The 21,974-nt window shown below is 47.7% G+C and overlaps 1 protein-coding gene across 2 annotated transcripts in view; it reads left to right on the forward strand.

Annotated features, from left to right (window-relative positions):
* Nucleotides 1–21,090, forward strand: part of CLPB (ClpB family mitochondrial disaggregase) — a 130,010-nt gene extending 108,920 nt beyond the window's left edge. For both annotated transcript variants that reach the window (XM_084894193.1, XM_084894194.1), the window contains 9 exons: nt 7,089–7,166; nt 8,374–8,429; nt 13,542–13,586; nt 13,938–14,099; nt 17,572–17,728; nt 18,525–18,598; nt 18,743–18,862; nt 19,052–19,156; nt 19,543–21,090. In XM_084894193.1, coding sequence (XP_084750319.1) covers nt 7,089–7,166; nt 8,374–8,429; nt 13,542–13,586; nt 13,938–14,099; nt 17,572–17,728; nt 18,525–18,598; nt 18,743–18,862; nt 19,052–19,156; nt 19,543–19,791 — 1,046 coding nt within the window. In that variant the 3' untranslated portion in view covers nt 19,792–21,090. The remainder of the gene's footprint in view (nt 1–7,088; nt 7,167–8,373; nt 8,430–13,541; nt 13,587–13,937; nt 14,100–17,571; nt 17,729–18,524; nt 18,599–18,742; nt 18,863–19,051; nt 19,157–19,542) is intronic.
* Nucleotides 21,091–21,974: the final 884 nt, after the last annotated feature.

Genomic DNA, 21,974 nt, shown 5'->3' on the forward strand with positions numbered 1-21,974 from the left:
TTCCTAGCATGCTGCCTGCTCCTCTGACCTCTTGCTTCTCACCAGCTTTTCAAGCCCATAAGATATGAAGCTCCCAGAAGTAAGAGTTGGGAGAGGAGAAGGACATTGAGATAGGAAGACTTCAACCAACGTGGGCTTGAATAGCAGGTCAGCAGGTACCAGCTGTGTCACTCAGGCCAGTCACTTAGCTTCTCTGAGCGTCAGTTCCTCACCTGTGTACTGGGGAGCAGATCCAGACAGCCTGATTCTAAAGCACATGCTCTTTCCAATGTGTGCCAGGCAACACTGAATAAAACCTAGTCCCTGTCCTTAAGATGTTGGCTATCTAGGGATGGGCACCGTGCTCTGTAGTTCAAGCCCACAGCTGTTTCCTTCAAACTGGGACTGACCCTTAGCTCCCAGCCCCAGGTTGGTGTCTTTCCCTAGTCCTACAGAGCTCTGCTGCCCACCCATCTGCCTCCCCTTGAGTGCACCCAAGCAAGAGTAGATGATTCAGCTTCTCACCTCCGAAGGGCTGTCAAAATGTCTGCCCTGAGTTCTTTCTTCTATCCAAAGCTCCATTCTGTCACCTTAAATCTGCCTCAGGTCAGGAAGGCCCTGCTTCATGTCCTGTGGTATGTAAGTTGACCCTGTAATGGTCCTACTGACTCCAGAAAAGACTAGAGGCCATTGGAGCCTAGTTTCTGGGACTGGTAAGTCATCAACTCCATTTGTAAGGCAGTAACTATGTGCCCACCTTACTATAAGCCCTAAGGCTGGGGATCACAGTGATAATGGCCAGATAATGTCCAACTACCCACCCAGGTAGAGCCCGAGGCACTCTCTGGGTCAGGGTTTGTGGTTGGCAGGCCACAGCCAGTGCCTCGGGACCTCAAGACTGAAGGAGGTGCAGAATGGGAGGCAGATGTAGAGGCTAGGCCAGGCCTCCCTGGGTCCTCTGGGCTAGTGTCACATGTGTGCTAGGGACTAGCTGGGTGGTCCCTGGCACCCAGGGTACCAGAGGATGGGCAGCCAGAGAAGTGCCGCAGAATGAATTGATTTGATAAATGGCCATTTATTACCCTCTCGAATTGGCTGAAACCAATTTCGGTCACATCAACCCCTGGTAAGTGCTGGGATATTGATTTGTGCAAAGTAATACAGTGAATTTATCAGTGTGATCCCCAGCTGCAGGGCTTTTCTAGCAAGGCTGGCGCGCAGTTACCACCTTACAAATGGTGGAGCTAACGCACCAGCCCCACAGCCCAGGCCCCATGGCCTCTCTGGTCTTCTAGGGTCACTGGAGCCAAAGCAGGGCCAACCTACATACCATAAGCCAGAGGCTTGGCATTGAAAGCAAGGCTTTCCTTCCAGAATCCAGAGCTGTTCCTGGTCATGGGGTAGGTGAGGGTGCTCTGTCGGGCACTCTTCCTGGGAGTTCAAGAGCCTCTGTTTCCCACCATCCTCTTTAGAAAGGCAACTCTGTTCAGCACATTCAGCGCTAGACTCCACTCCCCTCCTCCAGCCTGCCCACCTCCTGTGTTCCTGTCTCAGTAAAAGCACCGCCTAAATAAAACTTGGAATTTTTGTTGGCCCCTTCCTCCCTCATCAAATATCAAGTTCTATCATTCTGTCTCTTACATGCATCTCAAACCTGGCCTCTCTCCTCTGTTCTTAATACCACTGCTCCAGCTCAACATTTGAATGATACAGTAGCCGCCTTGCTGGCCTCTGCTTCCTTTTCTTCCGGTATAATCGCCTCTTCCCACAATTTTCATAGCCACGTTCATTTAAAAGATACAGACCTTACCCTAACTGGTTTGGCTCAGTGGATAGAGTGTCCACCTACGGACTGAAAGGTCCCAGGTTCGATTCTGGTCAAGGGCATGTACCTTGGTTGTGGGCACATCCCCAGTAGGGGGTGTGCAAGAGGCAGCTGATCGATGTTTCTCTCTCATCAATGTTTCTAACTCTCTATCCCTCTCCCTTCCTCTCTGTGAAAAATCAATAAAATATATATTTTTTAAATTACTTAGGACCAAATATTAAAATAAATAAATAAATAAATAAATAAATAAATAAATAAATAAATAAAATATGTGTATCTAAAAATAAAATAGAGACCTTGCCCTGGCCAGTGTTTCTCAGTGGTTAGAATGTCAGCTGCTCACTGAAGAGTTGTGGGTTTGATTCCCAGTCAAAGGCACCTACCTGGGTTATAAGTTCGATCCTCAGCCCTGTTCGGGCACATGCAGGAGGCAACCAATCAATGTGTCTCTCTTCCCCTTCCTTTCTCTCTCTCTAAAACTCAATTGGCGGGAGGGGGGCGGGGAGGGATCGCTATACTCAATTGAGGATTTACAAAACAAAACAAAAAAAAGACCCAGACCTTATTTTAGGTTTTTTGTAGGTGCCCCAGCACCCATCGCAGAGTTTATTTTCTGAACAAATGGGTAAGCTCCCAGAGAGGGATTAAGAAGAGAGCAGGAGCCTTTTCACCCAGGGGTAGTAATAACTACTTGGAACCAAAGGAGACTCTTAGATCCAGGCCTCCCTCTTCTCTGTAAAATGGGCGTAAAGTACCTGTTCTTTCCCTCGTATAGTTCCAGAAAGAGCAAAGATTAATTTGTTTAGTCCTCAAGCATTGCGCCACTGTTAGGCTATTCCCAAACGTCCCTTTGGAAATGTGACTCTGGCACCTGCTCCACGGAATGCACAGTGAGATCGGAGCACACCCCACTCCTGGATACGAAGGCACAGGTGATGAAACCTCTTACACTGCCCCTCTCTGAGCCCATTCTCCTCTTCTGCAAAATGAAGATAATACCTGCTTCTCCTTATTCTTAGGAGGAAAGAGATATCAATGAAATAACCAAAGCTGTAGTGGTTACTTCTGCTGCTGCATTATGACTGCCATTATTTTCACTCTTATTTCACTTCTTGCAACTTACAGAATGCTTTCATAATCATTAACTCATTTAATCTTCATGTGGGGTTGACTCAGCATGTATTGTATTCCCATTTTATAAATTTAAAATAATGAGGTTCTAAAGGAATAAGTGTCTTACTCAAAGTCAATCAACTAGTAAGTGGCAGAGTCAAGGTTCCAAACTAGTTCCTGTAACTCCTACCTTCTCCACCTACCACCCCATAGAGGAACACAGATAGAGAACGCAGACCCCAGGAGTGGGTTGGTGGAGTTCACCAAAAAGAGTTGTTGCAGGTAAGTGTTAAGATGGTCCAGTAGTGGTGGACATGGCCAGGAGCAGGGGATCTGGTAGGAAGAACCCAGCAAGGAGGCACTGGCACTGGTCCTGCTTGCAGGGATGAGACCAGCCAATAAAGGGGACCCTGGCATCATCTCATGCCCAAGAGCAGAGGTCAGGGGACAGGGGCTCATGAAACCCTTGCTGAATGGCTGCTGGAGCCAGACAGTTCTCCAGGTGAGGCAAGGGTATGAGGAGATCCTTGGCTGAAGCAAGCCAACTCCTTTCCCTCAACTCCTCAAAAGACAGCCAGAGCTGGGGGTAAACCCAGCATCTTCATTCATTTACCTGTGTAACCTTGAGCAGGTTACATAACTTCTTTGTACACATTTCCTCATCTATAGAGTTCCCTGCCTCATCGGTTCATAAGGAGGCTCAAGTGAAGTTACGTCTACAGAAGTTCTTTAAAGGTTGTGAAGTGTTAGCAGAGTGAGATGCTGCCTTCAGTGATTCACAATGAAAGTGCCAGAACCTACATGGGCCTGTTCAGGTCTCTGACTGTCCCAGCCTCTGTCCTGCACCCTGACAGGACCCTCCAGGCTCCCAGCCACCCTGCCTACCACACCTCCTGGTGCCCACCTTCCTCAGTCCTTCCTAGCTGCTTCCATTTTTCATTCTGTCGGACACCATCTGCTTGGTCGTTTTTCTCTTCAGATATTATTAGAAATATCCAGAGTTGTAATTGTTTAATGGTTGGCATTTCGCCTGTTTCAGGGGGCCCAGATCAAGTCCACCCCAGACTCATGCCCTGGGTCTGGCAGAATTGACCAGTGACAGCTGTGCAGGGGTCTGCCTGGCATTATAAAGAGCTTTCTCTCGGGTGCATTATTAGAAAAGAAGGAGAAAAGAAGGCCGCAGGCACAATCCAATTGCACATTCTCCACCATGTGTTAGAACTGCATCGCCCTGGAGTGTGCAGTTCTCGGTGGGCTGGACAGCTTCCCTGAAAGAGAAATCCAGATCAGAACCTCAGGTGCATGATACCTGGGAGCCCATACCCCCACCCCAGGCCACCTAAGTCATACTGGGGCACTTCCTCCTCTCCAAATACCCCATGAAGCCTGAACTCAGCTTATGCTCAGCTTCTTTTCAACCTAGATTCTCAATTCTGCCATTTTGGAGAAGAATTTGACTCCTTTCAGATAATCCCTTTCACCACCATCCCAACAGACATCCACACCTAGTGTTTGCAAAAGTCTAGCCTTGCCATTTTATAATATCTCTACCTCTCCAAATATCCCCACCCCTGGATTTTTGTTTTATTCAGGACACCTGGGGACTCTCTCTCAGTAGGCTTGGCCTTCTCCCCTTCATCCTCAGACTTCAGGTACCCATGAGGCCCCGGGGTCCCCAGAGAGCCAGGCCTTACAGAACACCAGGCCTGTTAGTTTAGTGATGCCTTGGACCTGGCCCAGGAAAAAGGTTGGCTGACGTTTTCTCGGGCCCCTCAGCATTTTTCAGGGAGCAGCTCCCAGGCAGGCAAAGTGGCCAGTCTGATGTCCATGAGTCACACAGTTTCCCCCTATTTCTGCTGAGGCCAGAACTACCAAGTATTTGAAGTAGCAGCATTAGAGATTGGCCTAAATATGACCACAGCATAAAAAATAAAGACCACAGCATGGACCTGAGCTCCTACTATTTGAGACCTTTGTAATCTAATCCCATCCACCCTCTCATGTGTGTTCCTGTCTCTCTACTTCTGTCATGCTGGCCACCTTTGCTCTCGAGATCCTACCCAGCCTCCATAGTACATCATCAGTCCCACTTCTCCAGAAGCCTTCCTTGGCTTCTGCAGCCTCTTCTTCTTCTTCTTCTTCTTCTTCTTCTTCTTCTTCTTCTTCTTCTTCTTCTTCTTCTTCTTCTTCTTCTTCTTCTTCTTCTTCTTCTTCTTCTTCTTCTTCTTCTTCTTCTTCTTCTTCTTCTTCTTCTTCTTCTTCTTCTTCTTCTTCTTCTTCTTCTTCTTCTTCTTCTTCTTCTTCTTCTTCTTCTTCTTCTTCTTCTTCTTCTTCTTCTTCTTCTTCTTCTTCTTCTTCTTTTTTCTTTAATATATTTTATTGATTTTTTACAGAGAGAAAGGGAGAGGGATAGAGAGCTAGAAACATCGATGAGATGTTTTGCACACCTGCTATCAAGGATGTGCCAGCAACCAATATACATGCCCTTGACCAGAATCGAACCTAGGACCTTTCAGTCTGCAGACTAATGCTCTATCCACTGAGCCAAACCAGTTTCAGCTACAGCCACTTCTTTGAAACCCAACCATATGGATCATACCACACAATATAGTATTTAGGATCTTTACACCTCAAGACTGGCAGACACATCCCTAAGGCCATCAACTCTTTTTTTAGTTGACTTAGTTTCTGGGCCTTGTCCTCTGACATATATTCCTTTGCTAATCTCCCCCGGACTCTCTGGGAACCAGAACATACATGCTGTTCCATCTGCAAACTGACCTTGACATTGCATAGTGCTCTGTCCCCTCCTGCTCTGAGTGCCATGTAACCATTAATGTAACCCAAAGTGATGCTTGCCTTTTTAAGCAGCTCTATGTGACACAAAAGGACCAGTTTAGAGAAAGAAGCAAGTCTTCCATCTCTGCCAGTCAACTAGTAATCTAGTTGTGTAACATAGGCAAATTTCTTTTTCTATTGCCTCAGTTTCCTGTTCAAATAATGGAGCTGAGAATTTCCTCTTGGAAATTCTTTTTTTTTTTTTTCCTTGAAAATATATTTTTTATTGATTTCATAGAGAAAGTGAGAGGGAGAGAGAGATAGAAACATCAAAGATGAGAGAGAATCATTGGCGGCTGCCTCCTGGATGCCCCACGCTGAGGATTGAGTCCACGACCTGTGCATGGGAACCGAACTGTCACCTCGAGGTTCAGAGGTAGACTCTCAACCACGGAACCAACCCAGCTGGGCATTTGTGGAAATTCTTTATGTAGGTTGTGAGTAATAAAATGTTAGTGATTTTTCCAACTGTGCCTAGTAGATAGTATGTTCAATAATGGTTCATCTTCTGATAGTTCTGCCCCCTGCTTTTATACTTGAGGATGCTTCCGAGTCTGATTCTTCCACTCTGTACTTGGGCATGTAACTTCCTTACCTTAAATGCACAGCCCTTCATTATATACTTCCTCCTGGAGAGGAGAGATCAGGTCTGGTTCTAGCAGAGCTGCTCCCCTAAGGAACCGAGTACAGATCTATCCCATTCCCCCATCTCTGTCCACCCCCAAACCCCTGGAGGCATGGTTAGTGGAGATGTTAACCAAATGGCTCACCCTTTCATGCCCTGAGCTCTGCTACTTAACTGGCTTCCAGAAAGTGCATTTGACTGTATTTCCAGACAGCAGACCAGACCTTGGTTTTCCCAAATGGGAAAGAGTCCAGAGCTCACACCCCCATATCCCCAGGGGCCTGCTGTGGGCTTCTGCCTCTCCCATTTGCGTTGGAGGCAGGCTGCGTCTCCCTGGTTAAGTGGTTAAGTAGATGGGTAACCAGCTAAGAGCTAAAGTTCCTCTCAAATTCTCTTTCACCAACCCCCAGCCCCCTTCACCTCCATTCACCCGCCTTTCAGTTTCCCTGGCAACGCTGAGTGCTCATCCTGGAAAACTTTATCCGAAATCTGCTCTGGGCAGCTTTCCAAATCCATGCTAACCTGATTAGGTATCTCTAGGGGCCTTGCTAGCTAATCAGATTAGGCAGCACTAATGGTAGTGAGGACTTTGAGTGGGCGCAGAGCAGTAAAACATATTGTATACTTAGTGATAATTATCCTGCCTTTTGTGTCATTGATTTATCTGCCTCCCTCCCCATCCCCTGTCTTGTGTGTTGGCCCTAGCGATCCGGAGGAAGGAGAATGGCTGGTATGACGAAGAACACCCTCTGGTTTTCCTCTTCCTGGGATCATCTGGAATAGGTAATGGGAGCAGATCAGCTGGGGGGAAGAGGAGCGTGGGGAGCCTCAGCTGCCGTGGGCCAGGGTCAGGCCACCCACCTCTAGTTCAACTCCAGCTCCCCATACAACTGCCTCCAAATTACAGAGCCAGCAAGAGGGTCATCTGTCACAGCAGGAATAGCTGGAAGGATGCCCCTCCCTCTGGAAGCCTGGGTGCAGGGTCTAATGCACCTGGAGGGCCAGGCTCTTCGTAGCCCTGCTCCAACCACTCTGCATCCCCTGAGGCTGGCCTTTGGGTACAATTAAACCAGCTCCACTGCCCAGCACATCAATCTTATTCAATATAACCTGAGACATAACCTGCTAGGAATCTAAAGAAAGTCCCTGAAGACCAATACAGTGCTAGGTGCATAGCAAAACTGGCTATAGTAAAATGGGTTGGGTATTTTTCTAACCAGTTAGGCTAAGGCATTCTCACCCCTCACTCTCTGCCCTCACAGACTCTCCAGCTCCACCACCTTCTGTGTTGACTTGATGGGGAATTACATGCATTTTGTTGCTGCCTCTTTCCCTCAGCATTTTTGTGGGCTTACCTCTCCCTCAGATATAGGCTCCAAAAAGGTTACCACCACCTCACCATGATACTGTAGAACTTGACTTTCTATCTAGACAGTGACTTCCAAAGTCATCTACCAAACGGCCCTTCAGAGCCACCACTTTGGTAGTGTCATTCTTTCTTTATATTACAAAGTCTGTGAAGCCAAGGAGAGATGCCCTCCCTATCTCTAGTTGGTCTGTGGCTCCAGGCCTGTAGGATGGCAAGATCGTGGGTGTCTAGAGAGCATGCAGTGCAGTGAGCCAGGAGGCAGGGTGCTCCTGGAGGAGCAAGGTATGTGCTGAGCTTCAAAGGACAAGTTGGCTCTGAATTATGAGTCAACCTCCCACTCTTAGGATGTTGCTATGGAGAAAAATCCCCATCCACTGAAAAATCAAGGTGCAGTTCAGACTTTGATTCTGAAAATCAAGGTGCAGTTCAGACTTTGATTCTGGTCCCAACTTCATTCACTTTTAATTCCTTTGGTGACTTTGGAAGAGTCACTGACCCTCTCTAAGACTCAACGTTTCCATCCATAAAACATTATTTTCAGTGTTCATACTTTTCTAATATTTCATTCCAAGAGATAGTTATCTGATCCTAACCCAGTTCCTCTCCCTTCTTTCTCACTAGGGAAAACAGAGCTGGCCAAGCAGACAGCCAAATACATGCACAAAGATGCCAAAAAGGTAAGGGCTGGGACCTAGGCCTGATCTTCAGGTCATGGAGACCTTGCCACTCCTGCTAGCCCAAAAACCCTAGACTCCCTGAATCTGGCAATAGCCAATCAAAGATAGGCTCTGGTCCTGGCCGGTAAGGCTCAGTTGGTCAGAGTACCTTCCTATATATGGTTCTCTCCCTCTTCCTTCCCCTGCCCACCCAGTGGTGAGTACCCGTGACCCTAGGTGCCCTTGCCTCATTTCTGTGGAATGCCTCCCCAGCTGAGGTGATAAGAATTGCTCAAACCTTGCCAGCCAAACTACCCCAACATCAGGGCCCTGGGCATCTCCTGTCCTTCTGGTCTAGCTGCCCCTTTGCCACCTTCCTGAGGGTCTGGCAGCCATAGGAACAAGATAGCTCAGACTGTATCCTGAGCTGCATCCATGGCCTCCTCCTACCTAGTAACTGGCTGAAGCCTTCTCCGCCTCCATGGCTCTGCTAGTGGCTATGCTTTGCCTCAGCCAAACCCAGAGCAGACCCACTTGACAGGCAGGCAGGCAAGACACATCACATGACGTGCTAATATGCTCCAACTGAAATAGCATTTTTAAGACAATTTATCAGGCTGGCAGCGATTGAAACAATTAGCACTCTGGAAAGGGCCATAAACTAGCAAGACTATTAGGGAAGATGCAGTTACAGGCAGGAACCACCTGATTAGGGATGAAGAATTCCGAGTGTTTTAATTTTAATACTGTCAGAAAGGTTAATATTTAATTACAAATTATAATCTCCTTATCCAAGCTGTCTTAATGTGTCTTCATACACAGTGGAAGTAGAAGGAAAGTATCTGCTGACGTGCCGGTGTAGAAAGGCGAGGGGGCTTGTGAAAAGACTGATGATGCAAGTCATTATTCAGTTGGAGCATCTCTTCAGTTGGAGGCATGTTTACAACACTGCAGAGTGTTCTGATGGCACCTTTCAATGCATGCCTCACCCAGAAGGAAGTGACGCCATCACCCATTGAAGACAGTGGGCTGGGTGGTCCAGGTTCTGGAGCCAGTCATTTCTTGGCACAGGTTCCAGTTCTATTTGTCAGGTTACTTTATCCCTGTACAATTCAGCTCTCTTGTCTCAGAGTGAGACGGTCTAGTACTTTGAGGTTGTCAGAGCATCAAATGAGCTCAGGCACTAGCACATAGTAAGTGCCTATTCCCTTGTCTCGTATTTACTCATCACCTCATGTTTTCTACATCAGTACCCCATTGACTGTCTTATTTGATCTTATGAGGAAAACAGCACAGATGCTAAATCAGACCCACTTTTCAGATGCAAAAACTGACGTATGGCATTACAGGGTCTGTCCAAGGTCAGTTGTTAAAGGAAGAAGTAAAATCAGAATCCAGACTCTCAACTCTTTGTTTTTAATTTCAGAGAGGAAAGAGAGGGAGAGAGAGAAGCATCAATGATGAGAGAAAATCATTCATTGGTTCCCTCCTGCACACCCCCACCAGGGATCAAGGTCCCAACTCGGTCATGTGACCTCCTGGTTCATAGGTCAGTGCCCAACTACTGAGCCACTCCAGCCTGGCCCTTGTGATGTTTTTAGAGTGTACAAGGAGGGGTAGACATCATTGTGAGAAAGACAGATCTATTGGCCGCCTCCTGCACATGCCCCGATTGGGGCCAGGGATTGAATCTATAACCCAGGTATGTGCCCTTGACTGGGAACCAAACCTGCTACCCTTTGGTGCATGAGCTAATGCTTTAACCACTGAGCAACACTGGCCAGGGCTAATCTCTCAACTCTCAATATCATTGTTCTCACATGCAATAGGAGGCTAAATTGTAAATATGTCATTTTGTCCCTATGATGCATAGGAAGATGAGGGGCATGAGAATTCTGTCATATTCGTGTGTTTTATTTTTGAATCATAGGTAGTGCTTCTGCAGAACCCCTGATTACAGAATCTATGTTTAGCATAGACTTTATATGGCCATGTAATTAGGCATACAGTGGTGCCTCGCATAACGAACGCCTCGCACAGCGAACTTTGGACAGGTTTTTCATGAAGCCATCGGCCAAAAAGCAGAAAATGGATGAAGATGTGCAAGATGCGGTAGACTCTACTTAGTCTGTCTTAAAATTAAAAAAATGTGTGTTTTTTAAAAAAAAAATAATAATGTTTTTAGATGTATCTAAATAAAAATATGTCATCTTAGCATATTTTTTATGTCATCTTAGCATATTTTATGCTACAGAACGAATTATTTTTTTTAACATGTATTGTTATGGGAAAACGCTTTTCGCATAACAAACTTGCTCCTAGAACGAATTAAGTTCGTTGTGTGAGGCACCACTGTATTTTAGACCTTCAAAATCTAAGACCCTGGACAGTAAGCTATCTGATACCTCCAGAATTCAATGTGTGGTGTGTAGGAAGTGTCACGTATAGATAGGGCCCAGTGTTAAATTGGCCTAACAAATTAAAATGAGCACTGGCTTAGTTGGTGACTTGAATTCAAGTTCTGGCTTTCGGATCCTTAGTTGCTTCATTTGTAAAAAGTTACTCATAGCTCTAGACCTGGCTGCATCCAAGGCATTATTTGCACATTTTTATAATTTTTTTTTCAGGTCCATATCTTATTTTTTCATTAGCCTCTACCATTCCTCCCAAATTGAGTGGTTTTATTAACTCCCATTATTAGGGTTAATAATCCTTGAGAAAAAAACCTTAATGCTTTTCCGTGATCTCATCCTGAAATAGAGTGGAGGAGACATAAAGACTTGCAGTTATAGGGCAGAATGACAAAGGGGTCAGAACACAAATTTGAGTCCACCTGCCTGTATTAAAATCCCAACTCTAAACTACTCTATGGAGTTGGCTGGGATCTTAGTTTACATCAGTTTTCTCATCTGCAAAATGGGTTTAAAAATGGTGCCTATCTCACTGGATTATTATAAATGTAATGAGATAAAATAAAATGATAGCACCTGGTAAGCAATCAATACATGTTGGATATTACTATCATTATTCTTGCCTCACTTCTAGATAATCCTAAACTAAGCTCATATTAAACCAAGATTATTCCAATCAAGAAAAATCAAGCCCTGAGGCTTGTTCAAATTTTCTTAACAATTTAGGGTGAGAATCCAGATCACTTGACATAAGCAAGCCCTAGTCTATACTCCCAGTATCCTGGGACATTGATATCTAAGCACAAAACTCAGAACCCTTCAGATAAGGACTGCCAACAGCCCAAGTGATTGACAGAGCCAGAAATATGAGGCAGTAGAATAAATGTCTAAGAGCGTAGTCTTGGAGCCAAATTGTCAAGCTTGAGTAACCTTGGGCAAGTTACTTTAATCTGCGACTCAGCTTTGTCATCTGTAAGATGGGGATGATAATAGTGCTTACCTCATAGACTTGAAAATGTTGTGAGCCTTTATAACTTGCCAGGCACATAGTAAGCACCCATAGTAAGTAACTGAGTTATTATCAGTAGCCATGTGATGGCTTCCAGCCTGTTGCTCCCTCTGGGCAGCACTCCCAGCTTCCCCGGGTCCATCCTCCCACCCTTCCTGAAGCCTGTTTCTCTTGGCTGAGCTGTCTGGGGCCCTCTGAAAATGCTTGCTGGCTAAGCCCCATGTGCTCAGATAGCAGGGATCACACACACACACACACACATGATTTTAATAACTCTCCCAGGCCTTACCCACCCTTGGGTTAGGTCCTCTACTCGGGCTCTGGTGAGACTAGGAGAGGAAACAGGGCCGTGTTACACAGGAAAATCTATAGCTCAAAAAGGGGAGGCAGCGGCCCTAAGGCCACACAGATTGTGGCAGAACTGAAACTAGAAGCAGGCCTCTAGGGCTCTTTCTGCCACCCTGTACCTTGGGTACAGAGTGACAGGACAGAGAAAAAACTAGAAGTACATCGCTGAGTGATTTCAAACCAAAGACCGAGCTAGAATAGGCCTGCATTTCAAATATAGCCACTACCCTCCCAGGGCCTTGGCACCCGTCATCCCCAGCTCTCAAGAGACATGAGGTTAGCGTGTGTGCTCTCTCAGACAGGAGCACGTGCCATCAAGAGAGGAGCCTAGCCCTAACCAATTTGGCTGAGTGGTTAGAGCGTCAGCCTATGGGCTGAAAGGTCCTAGGTTCAATTCCGGTCAAGGGCATGTACCTTGGTTGTGGGCGCATCCCCAGTGGGAGGTGTGCAGGAGGCAGCTGCTCAATGTTTCTCTCTCATCAATGTTTCTGGCTCTCTATCCCTCTCCCTTCCTCTCTGTAAAAAATCAATAAAATATATATATTTTTTAAAAGGGAGAGGAGCCTGGGGAGAGTGTGGGAAACCCTGGATGGGTGGAGAGATGGCCTTTATAACTTCCTAAATTCTTCACGAAAAGGAGCGTGTCCTCTGCCTGTGTTGACTCACAAATGCCACACTACCCAGTGTTCTCTTCTGGGGCTAATCACGGTCAGGCCTCACCCCAGGGGACCACTTCCTTGGAAATCACCCCTAGGCCCAGCAGTGGTGAGAGAAAGGCTGCAAGCTATGTTATGGGTGACTTTAGATGAAATGAAGAAATGTAAATAAATAAAAAAGTTTATTTAGAAGAAGAGGAAACTAAAAGGGCATGTGCCCACAATGACTTGCAAATGTGAGGGCACCATGCAGCTGTCTGAATATGTGTTGCTCCCCTCCATGTCAGTCACGATCCATGCTGATTGTGACTGACTTTGTCCATGTCTGCCCACCCTACTTAACAGGTGCCCCTCAAGGACAGAGACCAAGTATTGCTCACTGTTGTAGCTCCAGTGCCCAACACACACAGATGCCCTCAGGAAATGTGGAATGGATGGGAGAACGGGAGGTTGGGTGGATGATGTAATCAGACCAGTAGAGGCCTGCCCGGGAAAAGAGACATTCTGGGCCACATTTAGAAGGACAGGGACATGACTTGGTTAGTTAAGGTAGGGAATGGAATCACATAGGGACTGAGTGGACAGAAAAAGAGGCAAGGAGCCAGAAAGAACATAGAAGAATTGGATAGAAGATCCTGAATTGGTGTGTTCTGAAAGCTTGTGGGTATTTGCCTTCTTGCCGATTGGACTCATGCTTATTTCCACACAGGGCTTCATCCGGCTGGACATGTCTGAGTTCCAGGAGCGGCATGAGGTAAGTGAGAGTCCTCGGTGAATTGTGGTTTGGAGAGCTGAGAATTTTGATGTGGCTTGTCATTTGCTGAGATAATTGCAGCAGCCTTGGGATTTATCTTTTGGGGACATATGTATGCAGCAGGGTCACTGACCTGTTTGCATGAGATTTGCTCTGAAGAATAAGCATAGAAAAGATCTATCTGCTCTCCCATCATAGCAGGATTCCTGCCACCCTAGGATTCAGCCTGACACTCCTTGTTGAGATAAGTTGTCTTAACATTGTATGTAAAGCCATCTTCTTGTGTTTGCCCCAAATTGGAAACTCAGAACATGGAAAGGCCTTTGTAACATGTTTCCTTCCTTCCCCTAGGTGGCCAAGTTTATTGGGTCCCCACCAGGCTACATCGGCCACGAGGAGGGCGGCCAACTGACCAAGAAGCTGAAGCAATGCCCCAATGCCGTGGTGCTCTTTGACGAGGTGGACAAGGCCCACCCAGATGTGCTTACCATCATGCTGCAGCTGTTTGATGAGGTGAAATGGGCCGGAATGAGGCTGAGCTGTCTGGGGCCCTCTGAAAATGCTTGCTGGCTGAGTCCCATGTGCTCAGATAGCAGGGATCACCCTGTGTTACACAGGAAAAACTATGGCTCAGAAAGGGGAGGCGGTGTACCTAAGGCCACATAGATAGTGATAGGATTCTGCCACATACCCATAGGTATGAGGGTCTGTGAGCCGTAGGAACCAAGGGCCCAGAGGCCAGTCAGATAATTTCTCAACTTGCTGCTCCCCCATGTGTACATTTGGGCACTTAGCAGATGTGTTTTCAACCCCTCTCTGGACCAAGGCCCAGGCTAGGCATCAAGGGAAGGCCAGCATTGCCCAAGAGTAGAAATTTTGCCACTGCCCAGACTGCCTTCCAGAGAGACAGAGAGTGGGGCAGAAGTGCCAGGAGAGAAAGACCTGAACTTGTAGTTCCAATTCTGTTTCATCTTCAGGCATCAGGGACCTCATGTGACATACAGGAAGGCTGAGTCCAAAGAAAGCTTAAGAACCTTTCTGGCTCATAGACCTCTTTTGAGGAGCTACAGGCTCATCACAAATGAGACAGCATCCCCTCCCACCATGCGCACACATGCACACATACACGTGGAATAAATTCTAAATGAGGAGAAGAAGCCCTTTTATTCAGCACACTCTATATACCAGGCTGTGCTAAAGACTTTACAGATGGTATCCCTAATCATCACAATAGCCATGCAAGGTAGAAACAATCTCAGTTTTTACAGATGAAGAAATCTATAAAATCAGCAGTTATAAATTACTTGCCCAAAGCCACAGAGCTACTGTGTGGAGGAGCCAGGATTGGGCTGCAAATACATCTGACCCCAGAACCCCAGTTCTCCCCTCTGTGCCGCTCCTTACCTTAAGGGGAGCTTATATGAAGGGGATGACCTCCACCTTTTCCAGGGGCTGCAGGCCCAGGGTGAGCCTTCTCTTCTCCCTCACAGAAGCTACATTAGCCAGCACATTGCCACATGGAGTCCAGCCCACCTTTTCTACTTAGCCCCTCCAGCCCTAGGGAAACAGGAAGGAGTTTTGCTTCCCATGTCACAGGGCACTAGATGAGGCGCATGAAGAAACTCCCCCTGGACCAAGTAGTACACCAAGTACCAAGCCAAGAGGACCCACATTCAAATGTTCCCACAGCTTCCCACCACCTTCGCCACCTGGCCCAGCATCCTTGCCCCTGCCGAATTTTGTTGAGGTCTTCCTAGCTTCTCAGCTACTCCCCCTCCCCAGACTTCTGCTATTGAATGAAGATCAGTTCTTCAAATGTCACATATCAGTTATACCTGTGCTCTAAAAACTTCTGATCCGTTTTAGACTTTTTTTTAAAATATATTTTATTGGTTTTAGAGAGGAAGGGAGAGGGAGCGACAGATAGAAACATCAATGATGAGAATCATTGATTGGCTGCCTCCTGCACACCCCTACCAGGGATCAAGTCCATAACCCAGGCATGTGCCCTTGGCTGGAATCGAACCTGGGACCATTCAGTCCGCAGGCCAATGCTCTATCCATTGAGCTAAAGGATGAATAAGTGTTTGCCAGATGAACAGAGGTGAGAAAGGCCAGCAGCAACATCAGATATGCAGAAGCATAGGGGACATGAGGCAGCCTGTTATACCCAGGGACTGACAGCTGTTCAATACTGCTTGACTACAGAGGAAAGTGAGAACAAAATGGTGGAGATGAGGTGGGTTAGATAGACTGGGGCCAGTTAAAATGCCAGGCAAAGGAACATAGATTTATTTGGTAGATCATAGGGAGTTTTTAAAGACTTTAAACAAGAGAAACATGGTCAGGTTTTCACTTTATAAAGTTCTTATTCGTAGCCGTGAGAGGAAAGAAGGAAGAAGGGACAGTGAAGAGACTATTGAAGAGTTCAGAGCTGGGAGGCCTATCTAAAGCAGGACCCTGGGACGGGGAGAATTACCAGGAGGTCACTGTGCAGGGCTCAGTGACTGGCTGGGAAGAGAGGAGGAGCCAAGGAGACGAGTGGCAGGGTTTCTGGGCTGGTTGACTGGACTGCTACTGCTGCTATCAGTTGAGGCAGGAAATGCAGGAGAATGAACTGCAAATCAGAGAGGAAAGTGGGGAGCTGAGGTTTGAAACTGTTAAAAGGCAGTGCCTGAGGAACAGCCAGATGGAGTTGTCTAAGTGGTCTTTCATCAGTTGGAGATGTATGGAACAGCGGTCACCAACCTTTTGGACCTCATGGACCACCAGTGGTCCGTGGACCACCAGTTGGCGACCGCTGGTCTGGAGCATAGGAGAGATATGGATTAGACGTAGAGATTTAGGAATGGCCCAGCCCAGAGAAGGTAATGGAAACTAAGGGAAGGGATGAGATCTCTCAACTGGAGAGAAGAGAGTATGTAGAGAAGAGGAGAGGGCTAACACAGAGCCTGCCACCGAGCAGGAAAGAGCCAAAGGGGGAATTGATAGAGCAAAGCAAGAGACTGTGGTTCATTATGGGGCAGAAAACACAGATCAGACAAGGTCCCTGCCTCGGTGTTCATGAATGAGCAGGGCAGACGGGAAACAAAAGCAGTTCAGGGAACTACGGTGAGTGCTGCACTGTGAGAGGCAAGTGCTGTGAGTTGTAAGGTCACCTAATCCAGTCTGGGGCATGAGGGAAGCGCCCCCACACACACACCATTCCTACCCAGCCAGTTCTCCCAAGCCTGGGCCCAGAAAAGCAGAACTTACTGTTCTCTTCTAAGCACCAAGCAGGACTAATGCTGGTCACATCCCAGGCGACCCCAAAGCCTATGGCACAGGGCCACAGTCCCAGGAAGAGGCTGGCCCAGAAAAAGCCCACCTCTGCTCCTCCCTTCAAAGATACAAGCTGTGGGAAAACGGCCCATGGAGCCCCGGGTGAGCACTGCTGGAAGGTGGGACAGTCCCTCTTTGGGACACATCTTTATTGCCAAGGACTCTGAGGACGGAGACACGAAGTCACCCTTGGGTCAGTCATACGCTGCACCTGCTCCCCTGATCCACCTGGGACCCATCCTCAGGCCCAGTTATGAGCACAGTTTTGATCTCTCAGAATGAAATTGCCACTGGTTATTGCTCTGGCCAGTGCAGCAGTGTGTGCACTCAGTCCTCAGGAATGAGCTCCGCGAACACATAGTGTCATAGGCATGCACCTGGGCGTGTCACACACTCATGCAGACCTGGTCCCTACTAAGGAGTGGATTCTCTCATATTGTAACCTATAAACAAGAAAACTAATGGCAAAAGCTCAAGAAGATCCATTTGTGCCCTTGCCTTCCCCTTGTCCCATCCAAAGGCAGGGACGGGAGAGTGAGCAGGGACTTAGATCACGAGGCCCTTTGTGAATAGACCCGTTCTCCAGAAGGGGTCTGGAGAAACCTCCTGAAAGAGCTGCTTGGTCTTGCAGTTCCCTAACTGTGCAGTCACTGTTCATTCCCAGGGTCGGCTGACAGACGGAAAAGGGAAAACCATCGACTGCAAGGATGCCATCTTCATTATGACCTCCAACGTGGCCAGTGACGAGATCGCACAGCACGCACTGCAGCTAAGGCAGGAAGCTTTGGAGATGAGCCATAACCGTATTGCTGAGAACCTTGGTACGGCACATAGCCTGGGCTGTCTAGGCAACTGGGAAAATGCCCAGATCACCAGCACATCTCTTGGGGGCAGGGATGGCATTGGGTCCTAGGCCTGGTGAGGGTCCTGGCAGATTCCAAGCACCAGACCAGATAGTGGAGGGAGACAGTGAGACAGGGCCCTTCCTTCCTCTGTAAAGCCCCGGGTCTCAGGCGACAGGAACGTCCCAGACAGAGAAATGGATGGAACACCCCAGGTGAAGGACCAAGAAGAGGCCAGGGTCTTGGGGAACTAACTAAAGGGACCCTTACTTAACAGATGCTTTGGTGCAATGAGGGGACAGCAGGTCAGAAATTATGGAGATAGGGCATATCTTTCAGGCTACCTTTCAGCCAAGGAGCCTTCCTGGGTAGGTAGGCTGGAGAGTGCTGGAAAGGAGGAGTGTACCAGACAGAAGGCCATATCAGTCACCTTTCCATTTGAAATTGAACCCTCCTGCCCCCTTCTTCTAAGTCAAAACTCAAATCTTGGTTTTGACTCTCTTCTTCTTCCCTCCCTTTCTCACACAACCTCCACTGTAAGAACCCCAGGCTTTGTCCATAAGAGCTGGAAGGGCCTCAGAAAGTACCCAGACCAGTCCTCTCACTGTTCAAGTAAGAAGACCGGCCAAGGCCCACAGGGCCTGAGACATTGACCAGGGTTACACAGCTCATCAGCGACAGGACCGGGGCTCTTTTCATGGGTGGGGTCAAGGGGCTGGCACACCTCCCAAACCTCGGTGTGGGGAGTATTCAGTTTATGATTCTGTTTCTACAGGGGATGTCCAGATTAGTGACAAGATCACCATATCAAAGAATTTCAAAGAGAATGTGATTCGGCCCATCCTGAAAGTAAGAGGTTTTTGTCCTTCCCACTGAAACCTTGGGTGGGGGATCCCTTAGCCTAAAGCTATGAAAGCCCCCTATCTTCTCCACTGGGGTCCAGTAATTCACCCCTTCTCAGTCACTGAACTCACCCCTGATCTGGCTCTGCAGGCTCACTTCCGGAGGGATGAGTTTTTGGGACGAATCAATGAGATCGTCTACTTCCTCCCTTTCTGCCACTCGGAGCTCATCCAGCTAGTCAACAAGGAACTGAACTTCTGGGCCAAGAGAGTAAGAGTGGGGACTGCCCATGGGTGGGGATGGGATATTTCCCCACTGAGCACACCACTCCCAAAAGGTGGAGCACAGTGGTACGGGGCCAGTGGCCCTAGGGCACATAGTCTCTCACTGGCCCATGAGTGATGAGAGATGGAAAGCCCTAGGCCACATGCAGACATACTCCTGTCTAACCTTTCTCAGGCCAAGCAAAGGCACAACATCACACTGCTCTGGGACCGAGAGGTGGCAGACGTGTTGGTTGATGGCTACAATGTGCACTATGGCGCCCGCTCCATCAAGCATGAGGTGAGCATCGGTCCCTCCACGCCTCCCTCCCTGGGACCCCTAGACCCAGTCCCTGGGCTCCCAGCCTGGAATTGTCCCTACCCAGAACAGATGCCCTTATAGAATAAAAAACACAGGATGATCAAATCAAACCCTGTTTTGGAGGGAAACCCCTACCAGGATGGGGAACTGTATTGGAAACCTTAAAAGCTGACATTGAGTTTTTAGCACAATCCTGCGAGCAGATGAGAAAACTGAAGCTTGGCATAAGTGCTTGCCTAGCAGTAAGCAGTAGAGGCTGGCCCCCATGCCAAGCAAAGGCACAATAGTAGGTGATAGAGCCTGACCTTCAGGCCACAGGCCTGCCCAGGCCTCAGCAGTGACGACACTTCACCTACAACCTACAGGTAGAACGCCGTGTGGTGAACCAGTTGGCAGCCGCCTATGAACAGGACCTGCTGCCAGGGGGCTGTACGCTGCGCATCACTGTGGAGGACTCGGACAAGCAGCTGTTCAAGAGCCCTGATCTGCCCTCACCCCAGACTGAGAAGCGCTCACCCACATTACGGTTGGAGATCATCGATAAGGACAGCAAGACCCACAAACTGGACATCCGGGCACCACTACACCCTGAGAAGGTGTGCCACATCCTCTAGCACCTACCTACCTGCCTAGTGCCCTCAACGTCCAATAAAGGCCCCTCAGCTGTGGCATGGCAACTGACCTACCTTCCCCTCGTACCTCTTGCTCCTCTCCCCCAGCCTCTTACCTCCTCACAGCCCCTGCAGGACCCTCCCCTGTCCCCTTGGTTGTGGGTCCAAAGCTTGCTAACAGTCTCCAGGAGGAGCTGCCCCTGCACCCCCTTCAAGCAGAGAGGGGAGGAGGTTCCTTATCTCTGTCCTTCAGCATCATCTCCATGCCCCATAGTCTCTGGAACTTGATCATGTTCTCTGGAAGCTCAGAAGTATGGCAGCTAAGAACAGATCTGGCTGGAAGAAGACAGGGGCCAGACTATGACCTGCCACCCTCTGCTGGCCCTCAGAATGTCTCCACAGAGAGTGGAGGAAGAGCACAGAGGCCCAGGCACAGAGGTTCTGCAGTTTAGGCTGTAACTACCTCTTTTCCATGCCCTAAAATTCCAAGGGAAAGGGACCCGTAGAACCCTTCCCCCTTCCACTGCCATATCACAACCACTGTTCCTTCTCACCCTGTGTTCTGGGGGCAGGCCAGACCAAGTGTCTTCAGCCTTGGAACTAGTCAAGGTAGAGCACTTCTAGGAGGAAGGCTGACTGAGTCACCACCTGGCCTACTCTGGGACTCAAATACCAAATGACCCAAGTAAGCTCAGCACTGAGCCCTCCTTCAGGAGATAACACAGACCTGAGGGAGCTGTCGGAAAATCTAGAGATCATGCTGTCTGCCTCAGCCTGTCTACACTGCTGTCCCTGCTAAATTAGCCTGGAGCGAACCGCTCCCCCATGCAGTCTGCATCTTAGTCACTAAGCAGAAGGTCTGCACACCATCCCCTTTGTTTCAGCCTCAGCTTAGCTGAGCACAGCAAGGCCTACTGTGTCCTTGGGCATCATCTGCAGGAGTCCCCGGTGATGATCACCCTCTCCCTGCAGGGCCCTCCTTTGGTGTTAGCGCATCTCTTTCAGAAAGCAGAAAATGGGGGCAGGAATCAAAGTCCCTTGGGTGATGGAAGGATGTCATAACAATATGGTGGGTGTAAGCCAGGACGTGAGCTCTAACCATCATTATCTAGCCCTTCAAGGAGCTATGTCTGCTGCTCCCTACCTCAGTGGCTGCTGTTCTTTTTTTTCCCCTTAAAATATTTTTAGACTTAACGGAAAGTTGCAAAAATAATAGAATTCATGTAGAACCTCCACCTAGCTTTTCCTAATATTAGCATCTTATAAAACCATGGTATAATTATTAAAATCAGGAAAGTAACATTGGTACAGTTCTAATCTGTGGACATTCAAATTTTTCCAATTCTGCTACTGATGTTCTTTTTCAGGTTCAGGACCTAAGGCAGGTTCAGGGTCCTGCCTTGCATTTGTTGTCATGTTTCCTTTATCTCTTTCAACCTGTGATAGTTCCTCTGACTTTCTTTGACTTTCATGACCTTGACCCTTCTAAAACGTCCAGGACAGTTATTTTGAGGAATGTCCCTCAATTTGGGTTTATCTACTGTTTTCACATCATTAGATTGAGGGTCTACATTTTTGGCAAGATGAGGACTCCAGGAAGGACTGTGCCCTTCTCAGTCAGCTAACTTTGATCACGTGGCTGAGGTGGAATTCGCCAAGTTTCTCCACTATAAAGTTACAAATTCTCCTTCGAAATTAGGAAGAGTCTTGTGAGGGGATACTTTGAAGCCATGCAAATGCCTTATTTACCCTTAGAATTTTGCCTGCTGATTTTAGCATCTATTGATGGTTCTTATTTTTAAAATATATTTTTATTGATTTCAGAGAGGAAGGGAGAAAGAGAGAGAATCATTGATCGGCTGCCTTCTGCACGCCCTACACTGGGGGTTGAGCCCACAACCTGAGCATGTGCCCCGACTATGCTGAACTCTCCTGTTCATAGGTCGATATTCAGCCAAGCCGTCTGGACCCATTGATGGTTCTTGCTTATAGCAAGTATTAATGTTCTATTTGCCTAATGATGACTTTCTGTTTCCTTATTCCACCTATATTTATTAATTGGCATTCTACTGTAAGGAAGAGCTGTCTCTTTCCTTCCCTTTATTTATTCAATAATTTATTTATAACAGTATAAACATAGATATTTGTTTTTCCTATGGTTTATAATTTGATACAAACAGTTTCTT

This window comes from Pipistrellus hanaki, assembly GCF_964339955.1.
Source record: "Pipistrellus hanaki genome assembly, chromosome: 9".
Taxonomy (NCBI): domain Eukaryota; kingdom Metazoa; phylum Chordata; class Mammalia; order Chiroptera; family Vespertilionidae; genus Pipistrellus; species Pipistrellus hanaki.